At 48.2% G+C, this 14,212-nt stretch overlaps 1 protein-coding gene across 1 annotated transcript in view; it reads right to left on the bottom strand.

The window, feature by feature from the left end:
• MSI2 (musashi RNA-binding protein 2) overlaps positions 1-14,212 on the bottom strand; it is a 258,982-nt gene that overhangs the window by 166,250 nt on the left and 78,520 nt on the right. Inside the window, exon 4 of the mRNA XM_009881482.1 lies at positions 1,710-1,802. Within this exon, the coding sequence (XP_009879784.1) occupies positions 1,710-1,802 (93 nt within the window). The remainder of the gene's footprint in view (positions 1-1,709; positions 1,803-14,212) is intronic.

Here is a 14,212-nt window from a genome sequence, read left to right as displayed (position 1 = left end):
CTCTCCTCCAAATCGCCACCGACTTCACCAAACCCATCTCCTTTTTGCAAGCGAGAACAGGGAGGTGTGAAACAGGGATGCAACTGGAAAAGGTCACCAAGCCCTGTGAGCCCGAGTCCCGCAGTCTCGTTAGAGCTGAGCTCTAACGACCGGACCACGCAGCCTCAGCAGGACGTACCCCGGCTCTCCTGCCAGAGCAATGGGTTCCAGCCTTGATCACAACCTGTGCGATTATTTTCAGCGCCTTACTTTTTCAGCCTTCAAATTAAGACACTTTGAAAAAAATAAGTGACTTTCCAAAAGTATTGCCTTTGGAAAGGCAGACCTCTTTCAAACTATCTCAAGAAAGGCAGAGCACGGAAGCAGGAACCGAAGTGTCCCGACTCACTAGTCGCTACTGGAAAAGGCAGCCTAGTTGTCTGCATTCTCAGGGACTGTAAAATTGCAAGCGTGAAACTACCAGATGGCGAAATTAAAAAGACTATATTAAGACAGCATCCAGACAATATGCAAAGCACTTATATTGAAACTATTATTAACTTCAAAAATACAGGTTAGAGGAGTTCTGCAATTAGAACTAACTACAGAAGAAACATCCAAAAGCTCATGTAATCCTTTAATAAAAGGCTCAGCAGGCTGTAAACATCCTGCCGGAATCGAAGATTATTATTGAAAGTAAAATGAATGGTTTGCAAAACAACTATCAATCCAGCACAGGAACAATTTATAAACTCCCCTCCTCAGCCCTCAACAAAATACTGCCTGGCCAAGGCTTTTCAGGGAAGATAAAAGAAACATAAACTAACTACAAGGAACGGGAGCTGCTTTGCTTTGGGATATCCTGCTGTGTCCTCATGCAATCATGCATCTAAATCATCAATTGATGTACTCCAGAGGACAGAAATCGAGCCATATGGAGCCCTATGGACAGTGGGGTCTTCGTGGAAGGTGGTACCACGAAGTGCTTTCAAAGCAGACGGCTCTGCAAGCTCTTCATCTCGTCGGGCTCCTGACCATGCACCCAGAAGCTTCGGGGATCCAGGAAACTCCACGGCAGCGGGTGGCACTGAGCTCCAGCCAGGGGGTGGGCTGTGGGGTTTGGGCTGTTCCAGCACTGTGCAGACTATTCTGGCAAGGCTCGGGTTTCCTTCCTTGCATAATTTTTTTTTTTTATGATGTCAGGATTCTACATATATTTCCAAACAAACTTGCATAAGGATTTTTTAATAAGAAAATAAATAGATATTCTAGTGGCTTCCATATTACTCTTGCTATTCATGTGGTTCCTTCAGGCATTTTCACAACTTAATGAGCTCTCTCAAATACGTCTATCTGCTCCTTTCGCCACTGGAATCGGGGGTAAACAGAAGGCTGATTTTATGGAGTAGACAACTGTGTAATCATTCAGCTAAGGGTCAAATTCTTCCTGAACATACACAAATTCACCTCCCAATGATTCTTTTTGCTCTAGTGAAAGTAAACAGTGTTGGCAATGTTGTACACATACACATGCAACAAACAGAAAAGGAATTCCAGAAGACATTCTAAAGGCTTCAAGAAATTACACCAAAAGGCAAAAAACCATGGTTCTCCTTTGAGCATAGGCCTCATGGCACTTTTGTTTTTCAAAACACACTTTAAAAATAAAAGGGGGGGGGAGGTGTGTAAGGAATTCAAAATATGTAGTGCTCATTTGGGCAGGAACTTACCTTGCCAAACTGTTCAAAGTATTGCTTTACGTCTTCCACTACTGTATTAGCCGATAATCCACCTACAAATATTTTCTTTGTTCTCGTGACCATCTGTAAGAAATTACAAGACAAGCATACGGTTTAACCAGATTATTTCAAACAGTATGTGGAAAAAAGAAATATTCTTCAGATGCCATCCCTAACCCAGTTAATGAGAATATTTCTTTACAAAAGCAATTCAGACTCTATTGAGTTAGATACTTCTTTTTTTTTTTTTCTTTGTCTTGTTTTGTTTTGTTTTTATTTGAGAAATGGCTGAGTAAAGGCACTCAATAACAACTCCAGCCTCCAGCCCTCGGATGTTTTTTTTTAATAAATGATTTTTATTGTGCTTCTCAATGCAAATGTAAGTGAAAGAAGAGTCCAAGTGTCGTATCCTTAAAGCTACTGTCTCAAGAAGACATGCCATTTCCCCCCCTATTTTTCCTAAAGACAGAGTGCATGCTCTTTGGCAGACAAAAGGTAATTACATCAAATCGAAGCAATGTGCTATTAAGCTTCCACGGGTCCCTTTAAAAGGAATTTGCACAGTTACTTTAAAAATAATCAAATGACGAAAGACAGCAAGAGCTGCCGATGCAGTGCTCGAGCTGCCACCAACCCGGTTTCAGTTGAAACGCTCACAGTGTCGCCGCCCACGAGAGGCTGGATCAGGCCCTTCAGGAACCCCCTCCTGCCCCTGGTGTTCCCAAAGACCCCAACTGCACACCCAGCTCTTCTTCCTGACCCGCACCCCCCAGGTTTGATCCATCCAAGGTGACGGGACGATGCTGGACTGCCTACAGAGAACGTTCTATCAGATCACCCATTATCCGTAACCCTGTAAGGCAGGCAGGATCCAGCCCAGGGACCCAAACCCTGATGGTGGTGGGGGAAGCTGGTGTCTTTGATGGGCTGATCCCAAACCAGTTGAGCCTTGTGGGCTACCTTAAACCAAGGCTGATCCAGGACAACGTTGTCAGCACGCTCTGGAGGGGCAGAGGGGACCACCCCACCTCTAGCAGGCAATGCCCTTACCACTGGAGACAGCAACTCATCACCAGCCAACCCACCGTGTAGAGGTGTTTCAAAGGCAACGTTGCATGTTAACTCCAGAAATCAACTAACACGCCAATAAGAAATTCATGCATTAAACCGCTTGAGTTTGTTTCCTGTATGACAGAAACTGGAGGAAGCAGCCAACTTACAGCAGCTGAAGGGAAAAACCGCCCTGTTACTCCCGACCCAGGACCTGCTTGGTTACACAATGGCCACCACAGCCAACGGGAATGCCACCGGGCAGTCGGCCGGAGACGCAACTGCTGCAGCTGCTCAGTGCAGAGCCTGGATTTTTCTCATTTCTTTATTTTTTCACTAAAGGCAGGATACCTTTTACCATAGCTACTGAAGGTTGCACAGTGTAGCGCAGAGCCTGTGCCACTGGGGGCTGCCTGGAGGGTCACCGGGCTCCTGCGGCACTCTGGCCACCCCCCGCGTCCAGGGCTCCCACACGGCTCTGTCCCCGCACCACCAGACCCCGTTCCGCACATCAGACCCCCCAAAAGCAACGGGGTCCCCCCAGCCAGCGCTGGCCCGGCTGGGCTGCGCTACCGGAGGGAGCGACGGGGACAAGCGCAAAGCCTGCACAGAGCTGAGACACCGAACAAAAAGCTTGGAGTAGCCCCAAATTCTCTCAGCGCAGAACAAATTAAACATCACTCCCGTCTCCACTGCCATTCAAATTAACCAGGGTAGATGTTTCCCTCAATCGGCCCCTAACCATGCTCTACAGAGCTTCACTTTTTTTATTTTTTTTAAGTTAGGAAGAAAAGAGAAAAAAAAAAACAGTGTAAAAATTCAATTATTTTTTCCTGGCTGCAATCTAGGACTCCGAAATTGAAGCCCAAGCATATATTTTTCTGTAGAAAATTGTCATTTACAAATAAAGAATTGGCTAAAGCTGACTTGTAACTAAAGGATTTTGCAGGGCTGTCAAGAGCCCTCTGCCTGCCAGCATCTGATTTAAGATCAGGCCAAGCTTCTGTTGTCATACAAAAGAGAGAGGAAAGCAATTATTCTAAAGCAATATTTGAAATTATCATCATTTTTATATTTGACCAAGAAAGAAAGAAAAAGAGACCTACTTCTTTTAGAAGCAAGATTGAAGGTTAAAGAAAAAAAAAAGAGACTACTTTGTTTCAATAGCTTCAGTCAAAGAAAATATTGGTAATGACAAGCAAATTCACAACGTTTTAATACCTAGAGATGTGTTGTGAGCTGGGAAATGGTTTCAGAAATCAGCTCTTTGGTACAAAAGTGAAGCACAAAATTAAGTCTGCTTTTACAACCTACGTTCTCCTGAAGAGACGGTTCAATTGCTTTGTTACACACATTGCCCTCAGCAAGAGAACAGAAGTAACGAGTAGCCTTAGCGATTCCTCCTGTCCTGGCGTGCCTCAACCCGAGATTTCGTTGCCTTCTTTCACTCACAGCACGAGATACTAACGTGATCCCGACTCGCCACAAGCTCAGCCAGGAGCCCCCTTCCCACCCCCACCCACACGACCCGGAGACCACCAGCACCCCGGAGATGCGGTCGAGAGACGCGCAGGTTTGGGAACCTGCTCTCTTCCCCGTGAGACCTGCTCAGCGCCATGCCACGATGGGCCGGGGTGCCCAGGAGAGCCCTGGCAGGCGAGAGAAGCTGCTGTTTGTGCTGGAAGCACCCGTTGGACAACAAGTTGCCCGTGAGGCAGCAATGTGCCCTGGTGGCCAAGAAGGCCAATGGTCTCTTGGGGTGCATTAAAAAGAGTGTGGCCAGCAGGTCGAGGGAGGTCATCCTCCCCCTCTACTCTGCCCTGGGGAGGCCACATCTGGAGCACTGGGTCCAGTTCGGGGCTCCCCAGTGCAAGAAGGACAGGGAACTGCTGGAGAAAGACCAGCGGAGGCTATGAAGATGCTCAGGGACTGGAGCACCTCTCTGCTGAGGACAGGCTGAGAGCCCCGGGGCTGTTCAGCCCGGAGAGGAGAAGGCTGAGAGGGGGTCTCATCAATGCTGATCAATACCTACACGGCGGGTGGCAAGAGGATGGGACCAGACTCTCTTCAGTGGTGCCCAGTGACAGGACAAGGGGCAACGGGCACAAACTGGAACAGGGGAAATTCCGTCTGAACATGAAGAAAAACTTCTTTATGTTGAGGGTGGCAGAGCACTGGAGCCCAGAGAGGCTCTGGAGTCTCCTTCTGTGGAGAGATTCCAAACCTGCCTGGACGCCGTCCTGCGCACCCTGCTCTGGGTGACCCCGCTCTGGCAGGGGGGTTGAACTGGATGATCTCTGAGGGTCCCTTCCAACCCCCACCATCCTGTGATTTCTTTCTCAAACGTTAACGCCAGGTGAGCTGCTGTACGCAGTCGACTTGTCTGTGCCGGTACAGCCTCACCAATGTTCAATTATAAGGTAACTGCGGCGGGACTCAGACCAACTGGAAACAAAGCCTCCAACTCCTGCTCTAACCTGCAAACCCTCCCTCGTCAGCCAAACGGGCGAGCTCCGAGGCAAGGCTTCGGCAGGGTAAAAGCCAAGGAGCGCTGCGGTCCTGCTCTGCTCTGCTCTGCGGGGGGCTCCCCCGGCACAAAGATTTTGAAGCACATCAAATTGCCAGGACCAGGCACATTCACACATGAGTTCGGAGCAAACGGACACTAACTAGAAAGTCCCCCAAACTCTCACCGCTAATGGCGCAGGAGGGGACCACCTTATTCCTCACTGAATACCCTCAGCAGAATACAGAGCGAGAGAGGGCACCGACACCGACGGCTTCTAGGTCACATCCCCGGGATGTGATATTCTCCACCATCACCTCCCCCCATCTGTGCTTGTTTCAGGCAGGAAAAAAAATGTTAAAAAAATATTTAATGAAGTACATCGTGCTGTTTAATAAACATTAAAGACAACAAGTGAGCAGAGGCACGAGGAACTGAGCCAACTGAAGAGTTTCTCTTTTAAAAAATAAGGTTTTTTTAAATCAAAATTTCTCATTCGGCTCAGAAAATACCCCAGCATACCTCAAACAAAAACAAAATCTACAATTTTATAAAAACGTTTATGTACATATCTAAGAAAAACACTCATTCTAAAAAAAAATTTAAAAATTATTATAACAAAAAGCTCCAAACCCTTCTGAGCCCCTCCCCCGTCTGAAGTCCCTCCGATGAAAGTCACTAAAGATCTTTATCTTTTCCTGCAGTAACTTCAGAATCTGCTTTCCGGCGGTTGCTTACGGTGGGGGCACCCCACAAATGGAGGACGGGAGTCTCCTGCAGCGGTTCGGGGTCCCGTCCCTCAGCCCACAGCTCCATCTGCTCTTTGCCTGGGGCGGGAACGGCACTCTTTGGGTAACGGGGAGCGATTTGTGTGCCTCAATCCCAAACCCATGTTTTATGGCTGACTCCAAGAGGTCTAGGACACCCAGAAACCACACCACTTCCAGCTGCATGTCTTTGGGTTTAATTTGCAGTAGAATATATCTGTCATTCACTGTCACAGGGCTCTGCAAAATGTAGAAATTAAATGGTTTTGGAGCTTTTGTATACTGAAGGCATCTCCCTCGCTGCAGAAGGAATCGACAGGGGAGAGTTAGATCTGACGCTGGTTATAAAGTCCGTTAATTGTAAGTACCTGCAGAATTGCTTTGTTTGTATACTGTGTCAGTGTTGCAGTTAATCAAAACGCATGTGACTACTACTGCGAAGAGTCATCCAAGGTTACCCTCTCCTTATTGGCTCAGCTTTCAAAAAATACATTCGCCTTTGTGTTCTGAAAGTGAGCAAACATCTCAGGCGGTGCAGGAGCAGGAAGAAACCCCCCTGCTTTAGGAAGACAATCTTCTGGTTTTATACCATTTTTTGCAAGGTTAAGGTTGTAATTAGGTTTGGGGGATATCGGGTAAATCTCTAAACAGCAAGCTGAAGATAGAGTCTCTGGAAACTAAAATCCTGTCCCACTCAAACACGTCAATACACTATGTGAGCGAAAACCGACGGACTCGGGTAAAACGCAGGATCTGCAGTTCTGCACAGTCAGAGCCTCCGGTTCCGTGGCCGTTGAGCTCCCTGCGTACTCGCCTACCGCTTCGTTTCCTTGGGTTATTTTTTCCCCCCCACTGAAACGGTCTTATTATCATGACTACTGAAAATGAATAAGGGGGATTTTAAGCTGGGGAAATATTTTGTAGAATCCCCAGAATTTCAAAATCTCAAGCAACAAGCATCCACCACTCTTCAGCCGCACCAAAGCCCACTTTGTATTTGACACAGGAGTCACATATTTGACTTCAGGGTCATGGCTGTAAGTGCCACTTCCCCGCTGTTCTTTACACATTTGGTTGTTGGGTGGTTGTTTGTTTTTTTGCTTGAAACAGGACTACTTTTAAAATGAGCAGTGCTCTCCAAAATCAAGAGGCAGAGATGGGCGCTGAAGCCAACCGACACACAGGAGCCTCAAGAACCCCCTGGAAACCGGTGTGTGAACGCAGCTCGTGTGCGCCTGGGGGAATTCATTAAGGCTTTGCATCCTCAACTTCTCAATACAGTGGAAGTGGACTAGAGTACTAATAGCAAATCTGCATCGCAAATTACTGAAATTAGCATTAATTTCAGTTTAAGCTAATTATGCATATATAACTGTTTTCCAGAGCAGTTTCCTCTTTCTGGTACGAGAGCACGTATGTGTGGGTGCACGCGTATCCCAGCTTGCTCACCTCATCTGCTGTTTCACATTTCATCATTTCTAATGTATCCGCCTTCTAAATAGGTTTATAATTGGAAAAATCATCTTCGGTATATATGCCGAACTGCATTTTATACCCCATTGTGTTGTACATTCAAACTACAGCATTACCTCTAATTAAAAACAACAATAACTCATGTAATAGGGGAAGTGATCTTGTTAACTAAATTGCTAGGCTGCTTTGGCAGAGCACAAACCATAAGCAAGAATTCTCCAGGTTTTTTCGCGGTTTTTTTTTTTTTTTTTGCCTCCGGGATCCTCACAGCAAGTTCCAAAAAGCTATTAAAAAACAAACCGAAACACGATGCAAAGCCCACGATGAAAAAGGCAGCGTTTACTGCAAGCTGCCAACCTTTCTCCATTCACAGAGGACGAGAGCGCCCCAGGAACCGTCCCCTTCCCCAGCACTGCTGTACGGCTGACAAACGACGGACGGGTTTCGCTGAGCACTGCGTACCATCGGGTAGCAAACATTAGACTCTCAAGCTCCAGAACAGCAAGAGGAAGTCAGTCCTGTGCAAAGGCAGCACAGCTTTATGTGCCACGTACAACACGCTTAAGTATTCAAAATAGGATTTCAGCACGACTTAAACGGTGCAAATACCTCGTGCCTGACCCCTGCGTAAGCTAATGTCATCCTGTGAGAGGCGACTGGAGCTATAGAAAGGTATGCAGGAATGAAAGAGCTCTTTAATCCAAACAAGCAGCACGGATTCCCAGCGGGGTAAATCAGTTCCCTTCATTTCTGCGGAAAATACAGATGGATTGTATTCCCCCAATCCATTCATAAATGAAACTGTTAACTTAGTCCCTGCTGTATTCCTAGTTTTTGGCTGTCTTTGGTTTTGCTGTTAACTTTGGGAGGGTCAGGTTTTGGCTGGTGTTTGACTTTTCTCCCTCAATGACTATGGTATCAGCAGGAGGCAGAACACACAAACCGATTTTTGTATGACAGATTGAATTGGCAGCGATCGCCAGAGCCATCCGTGGAGCTTCGCAAGCCAGCCTGGGCCGGGTCCAGCAGAGCCCTTCCCGCTCATCTTCCCGACTATGACCAAATTTAACCCCCTCGTTTGGCCCTGGGGAGGAGCAGCCCTGTAGTCCCTCACAGCGCAGCTGAGCAAGGTCAGCCCGTGCCAGGCCACGGCCGTCCCCCCTGCCCAGGAGAAGAGTTTGCTGTCCGGGCAGGAGCATCCCGCAGCCCCTCGGTACCCTGCGAACCTCCTACCGCTCTCCAGGCACCGCCACAAAGAGTTCCCTTCATGGGAGATCCAATCTCCTGAAAATTAGCCCCAGCTGTGACAGCTCTGCATTTATGGGGGTTTTTTTGCACAAAATCTGGCTTCAAGCTTCATATCAAAAGATACAGTAAAATTCACCAGAGCCAGACTGCACACCCTCCGGAGACCAGGAATAGATCGTAGCCCCACCGCCTTGCTGTAACCACTTCTATCCCATCCCTTAGGGCTGCTCCCTTCCACTGTGCTCTGCTTAACTCCTTTACGGGTTACAGAAGCACGGTACAGCAGCTGGAAGAGGGGAGCAGAGAGAAAACCTCTTTAAATCCCCCCCGGCTGCTTTAGCTCCTCAGGCCCGGTGTGGTAAGGGAGGTAACTCTGAATATTTGCTGAATGCAGACAACTTATCTAACGTGCCTGCCTGATTACTGTTCAGCAGTGCCTATAAACTGCATTAATATGTTCAAATGAAGATAATTATTTTTAACAAGGACCACAAATGGAGGTCACTACCCAATGTGACTATGTACCGGGGTGGGATTTTTGCAATGCCCATGTAATGTAGGGACAAAGGTCCCAGCGGGAAGCAATTAAGTCTCTGCTCCTAAATCTAGTGGCAAAACTTCACCTTGCACAGGCAAGGAGAGAGAGAGAGAGATGGCGTTCTGCCCAGGACCTCACATTCAAAGACACGGCAGCAATATTTGATGGGAACACAGCATTAACTGACCATTACAACGTTCATCAATTCCTTTATTGATATTATACCGTCTTCTGGAAAGAAACGGCATGTGCCACATCCAAAATACAACCAGAAAACTTGTGTCCTCCAACACGACATGCAACTGTGAAAGAACATCTTGACAAGGGCATTCTCAAGGTCGATTTGGAGTAAGGCTCTACAGGTGAAGCAAGGTGGACTAAAGTGGGTTAAAGTGGGAAATCAAGCTAAGCAACTTCCCCAAAAGGACCCAAGTCCTCAGTTTTTTAATCTGGAACAATACAAGGAGAAGGCAACCAGCCGTCCCCACTTCCCCAAAGCCGAGATGGGCACACAGCCGGGCAGACACCGCACAGAGGGCGGATATAGCAGGGAGACACGTTTTCTTCTGCTGAAGAGCGAGCTGCCGCCCCTGTACAGATCTGCTGAAAGCAGAGACTTGTGGGGGCTTCCACAATTCAGAGCAGCTGAGGGCTGCCCCAGAAGACAGCTGATCACAAAGGCCAACAACTTCAAAGGCTGCGTGCCTGGAGTTGGATGCCAAAATCCATACTGAGGCACTTAAGTGGCCTGATTTTTCCAGGTCCCGCAGCTCCCATTGACTCCAAACCCTCATCCAAGAGTCCTCACAATATTTTTGTGACTTGAGTCACATCAACCCAATTAAAATCTATAAATCTGTTAGAGCAAAAGCAGTAGGCAAAATTGAGTAAGTGCCTTCGATTGTTGCCGTATTTGCATACAGCTGCGGTTGCTGCCCGAAGCGTCGCCAGCTCCCAGGCGCTGCAGGCAAAAGGGCAGATGTTCCCACTGGCCAACCTCAGCCAAATGGCTCACAGAAGCTCAGGCAGAGCCATGTTCCACCAAGAGGTGCTGCCCACTCACCAGGTGGGCTGCCCAAGCCCATGGAGTCCCACCGCCACACAGAATCATAGAATGGTTTGGGTTAGAAGGGACCACAAAGCTCATCCAGTTCCACCCCCTGCCCTGGGCAGGGACACCTTCCCCCAGCCCAGGTTGCTCCAAGCCCCGTCCAACCTGGCCTTGAACACCTCCAGGGATGGGGCAGCCACAGCTTCTCGGGGCAACCTGCCCCAGGGGCTCACCGCCCGCACAGGGAAAAATGTCTTCCTAATATTCCATCTAAATCTCCCTTCTTCCAGTTTGAAGCCACTCCCCCTCATCCTGTCACTCCATGCCCTTGTAAAAAGTCCTCCCCAGCTCTCCTGGAGCCCCTTTACGGACTAGAAGGCCGCAATAAGGTCTCCCTGGACCTTTCTCTTCTCCAGGCTGAACCCCCCCAACTCTCCCAGCCTGTCCTCCCAGCAGAGGGGCTCCAGCCCTCCCAGCATCTCTGGGGCCTCCTCTGGACCTGCTCCAACAGGTCCACATCTTTCCTATGTTGGGGGCTCCAGGGCTGGATGCAATACTCCAGGTGGGGTCTCACCAGAGTAGAGCAGAGGGGCAGAATGCCCTCCCTCGCCCTGCTGGCCACACTTCTGCTGCTGCATCACGGCTGTCAGGCAGGAGCCAGAACACGGATCCCGCAGAGACTTCTCCCGTTGGTAGGCACTGCTGCTGCGCCGACCAGGCAAGGCGTCAACTGATTTGCAGAGGACGTGCTCTCATCCTGCGCACAAAAACTACCACTTTTCCTTCTTTGGCTGCTCCACACTTCCCTCTAAAGCTGGGAGAGCACGCCCAGGCGGTTGCAGTCGTACCTTTCAGCATGCAATGCAAGCAGCTTGCTCGGTCAATATGCCCAAAAGCACGCGGCTCTGCAGCCAGAATGGCTTTTATGGTGCTGTCAATGAACCTTTCTTTAAGCACACGCTTACAAAAAGAAGGAGGAAGAAATGTATTTGGAGGCTTAACACCGTGTTTAACAAAACTCAATAGCACAATCCAATTCGGAGACTAGGAAAAACGCACATTCTGTAAGAGTTTATAAATTCTTCCAGCTCCAAACACTAAGGTCACTCCAAAAAAGTTTATTGCCTCTACAGTGCAGAAAGCAGACACAATTTAAATACTTCTAAGTTAGTATCAACTAATTTTTCATGATGACCCAGTCAAATCAGCGACGAGAGCTCTCTGGCAAGATTCTAGATAATGTTCTGCTAAAACAAGAAAAATTCACAGGAAGGGAAAAGAAATGTGTAAAGCAATTTACCTCCCTCCCAACACACTCCAGATGATTTCTCTGAAAAGAACAAATGGGAAACTTTAACCCTTCGCCTTGATTAATTTCATCTACATAATATAGATGCACATGGCAATCAGTTACTGATGAGCAAGTTTTACTTCATCTGCTGAGTCAAGCTAATGTCTATGCAACACACTGCTCGGCTTTTTCACAAGGGTGATCTTTGCTTCTGGTGCGAGACCACTGAAATCTTGCAGAACGTCCAGATTTGCCTATTACTGCTGTTGAAATGCTTTCACAGTTTTATGAAATGCCACGTTTTCTTTTATCCTCTTGCCCCCACACAAATGGGTTGGTGAATTGCAAGAATTACAGTACTCCCACCTTCAGCTCACAAAAGAAAGATGTTTCCCTTGCCAGGGAGGGAACCCACCAGCCATTATGAAAGCAACATAGTTGTCGCTCTAAAGCGGATCAAATAACCCTTGACTAGAATAAAAGGGCCCCTGAGGAGCGGCACCGAGAATGAAGAGTGGAAGCAAGACAAGAGAAAACATTCATACTTTTTCCAAAGGAAGGCAGCACCTCGCAGCTACAAGAGCTTGTCTCCCTTGTGTGATGTTTACTCACTTACTGACCACGGGGCAAGTCATTTTAGTCTCCATAGGGCTGATGTATCAAAGAGTCTTGGGAGAAACTCCGCTGGAGACTGCAGGGCTCAGCATTTAAGCATACATTTTAACTCGCAGCGTTTGTGGAAGCCTCATTAGGTTGAGTACGTTGCACAATCGAGTGCTATGTGCCTTGATTTCCACGAAAGGAAGAACAAAAAATATATCCCCACAGCTCACTGGAGCCTGTGAGGCTTCACTCATTAAATGTCTAACCCGCTGAAAGTCTGATTTGAAGATGCGGGAATAGTGCAAGACATTGTTACTGACATTACTGTTATTAAAGGAAGAATAAAAAAATATTATTCCTAGCTAGGAAGGTCATACCAAACTACCAAGCAAGAGATAAATCAGCCAAGGTCTCCAAAAAAAGACATCATTTCTCCTTTACTCCAACATCTTAATGTGCATTACTTATTTTGTGCTGGAAATATATTTCTATAAATCCCCTTCTACAGAAAGCTTTGCTTTCAGAAGGGGAAAAGTAGCAGATAAAATACTACCCATCAAAATGAACTCAAGTCTCTAGTAACATAACTAAATGTGTAATGTTACAGATGTTTTATAGCCAGGATGTCGGATCCATTTAGATCATTTTTACAAACCCGGCAAGAAATATCTCCCCGATGCTGGAAACCACGCTAACAGGTCTTGGACCAATTGTTTATCCAAACAAAGATGCCATCAGGGAACAACAATAGCTACCGACCTAAACTTGGAGGGCCCATTTCTCAGCCGTGTGCCGTCACGTCCGAGAGCCAGAGCGGGACGCCAGGCTGAAAGGAAGCCAGACATGGGGGCAAGAAAGGGGTAAGAGTGAGAAGAAGTGGCAAAGGAGTAGGGGTGGATTACCAGTAAAAACAAAACGAACGCAGTAAGGACGAGGGCAACTACTATACCCCTGAGAGCAGCAGAGAGAGAGCACGAATCTGCCGTCAGAGCTATCCCCTGCCTCCACCTACACTGCGCGGCCCTCTCCCCGCTCTGAGTTCCCCGAGAGCACCGCCGAGCCACCGCTCTGGAGCTGACAGCAGACCAAATAGATGGCAACCACCTCGTTTGCAGGGTGCTCCCCTTCTGAGGCTGGTCGCCACCACCGCCCCGCGCAGCAGGGCCAGGCGTTGTGAACCTGCAGCAAGAGCCGGGCTCCAGCTCCCGCAGGACCAGACACGCGTTTCCCTAAGACCACCCTGCAACGCTCCCAACGCTTTCAGGTGCCAGCCACACCTCATCTGGTGGCAAACACAGTATCACCAGTGTGCTTAAACGGCCTCATCTGGCACCAAAGCAAACCCTGCCTGCGAAGGGCTTTCATTCCCGTAGGCTCAGCGGCTCCTGCTGCTCTCCCTTGGCAGGACCCAGAGCTCCTCCAAACAGAAGGACCCCACAGCCAGCACGCCCCAAAGCCCCTGAAGAACGAGATGCAAAAAGTAGTCCTTTTCCAGGATTAAATAAGCAGATCCAACTCCAGCAGCTGCCAAGGTAAACCAAAGAAAAATGAGGGACAGCTTGATCTGCCTCCAACTTTGTGTAGCTGTTGTTGTACGACAGCAGCAGAATCAAAATGGTTCATTTATCCACAGCACGTTGAACCCCGCAGCTAACATTCTTCTCCCGTTCATTAGAGTAAGGAAACCAACGACTGCCCTTCTACCACTATCACCACTACAGCACACAGATCACCGGTTTCGACACCTGTAAGCCCTGCCAAGGCGTGCAGACACAAGGCAAAGCCACTCCTGTGCACAGCACAGCCCACCGCGCCGCCAGCGCGCCCACCGGCACCGGAGCAAGGACGGACTTCAGCATGGTGGCGATGGGCTGCATGGCACAGCTGCCTCTGGCCAAACACAAACCCATCATCCACCTCCAACACACGCCTGGGCACACAAATGGAAATCATTAGTGCGCCACATT

The sequence above is a fragment of the Charadrius vociferus genome, unplaced genomic scaffold (assembly GCF_000708025.1).
Source record: "Charadrius vociferus isolate BGI_N301 unplaced genomic scaffold, ASM70802v2 scaffold323, whole genome shotgun sequence".
NCBI lineage: Eukaryota > Metazoa > Chordata > Aves > Charadriiformes > Charadriidae > Charadrius > Charadrius vociferus.
The sequence above is the reverse complement of the archived record's forward strand: the minus strand, read 5'-3'. Positions and strand labels throughout refer to the sequence as shown.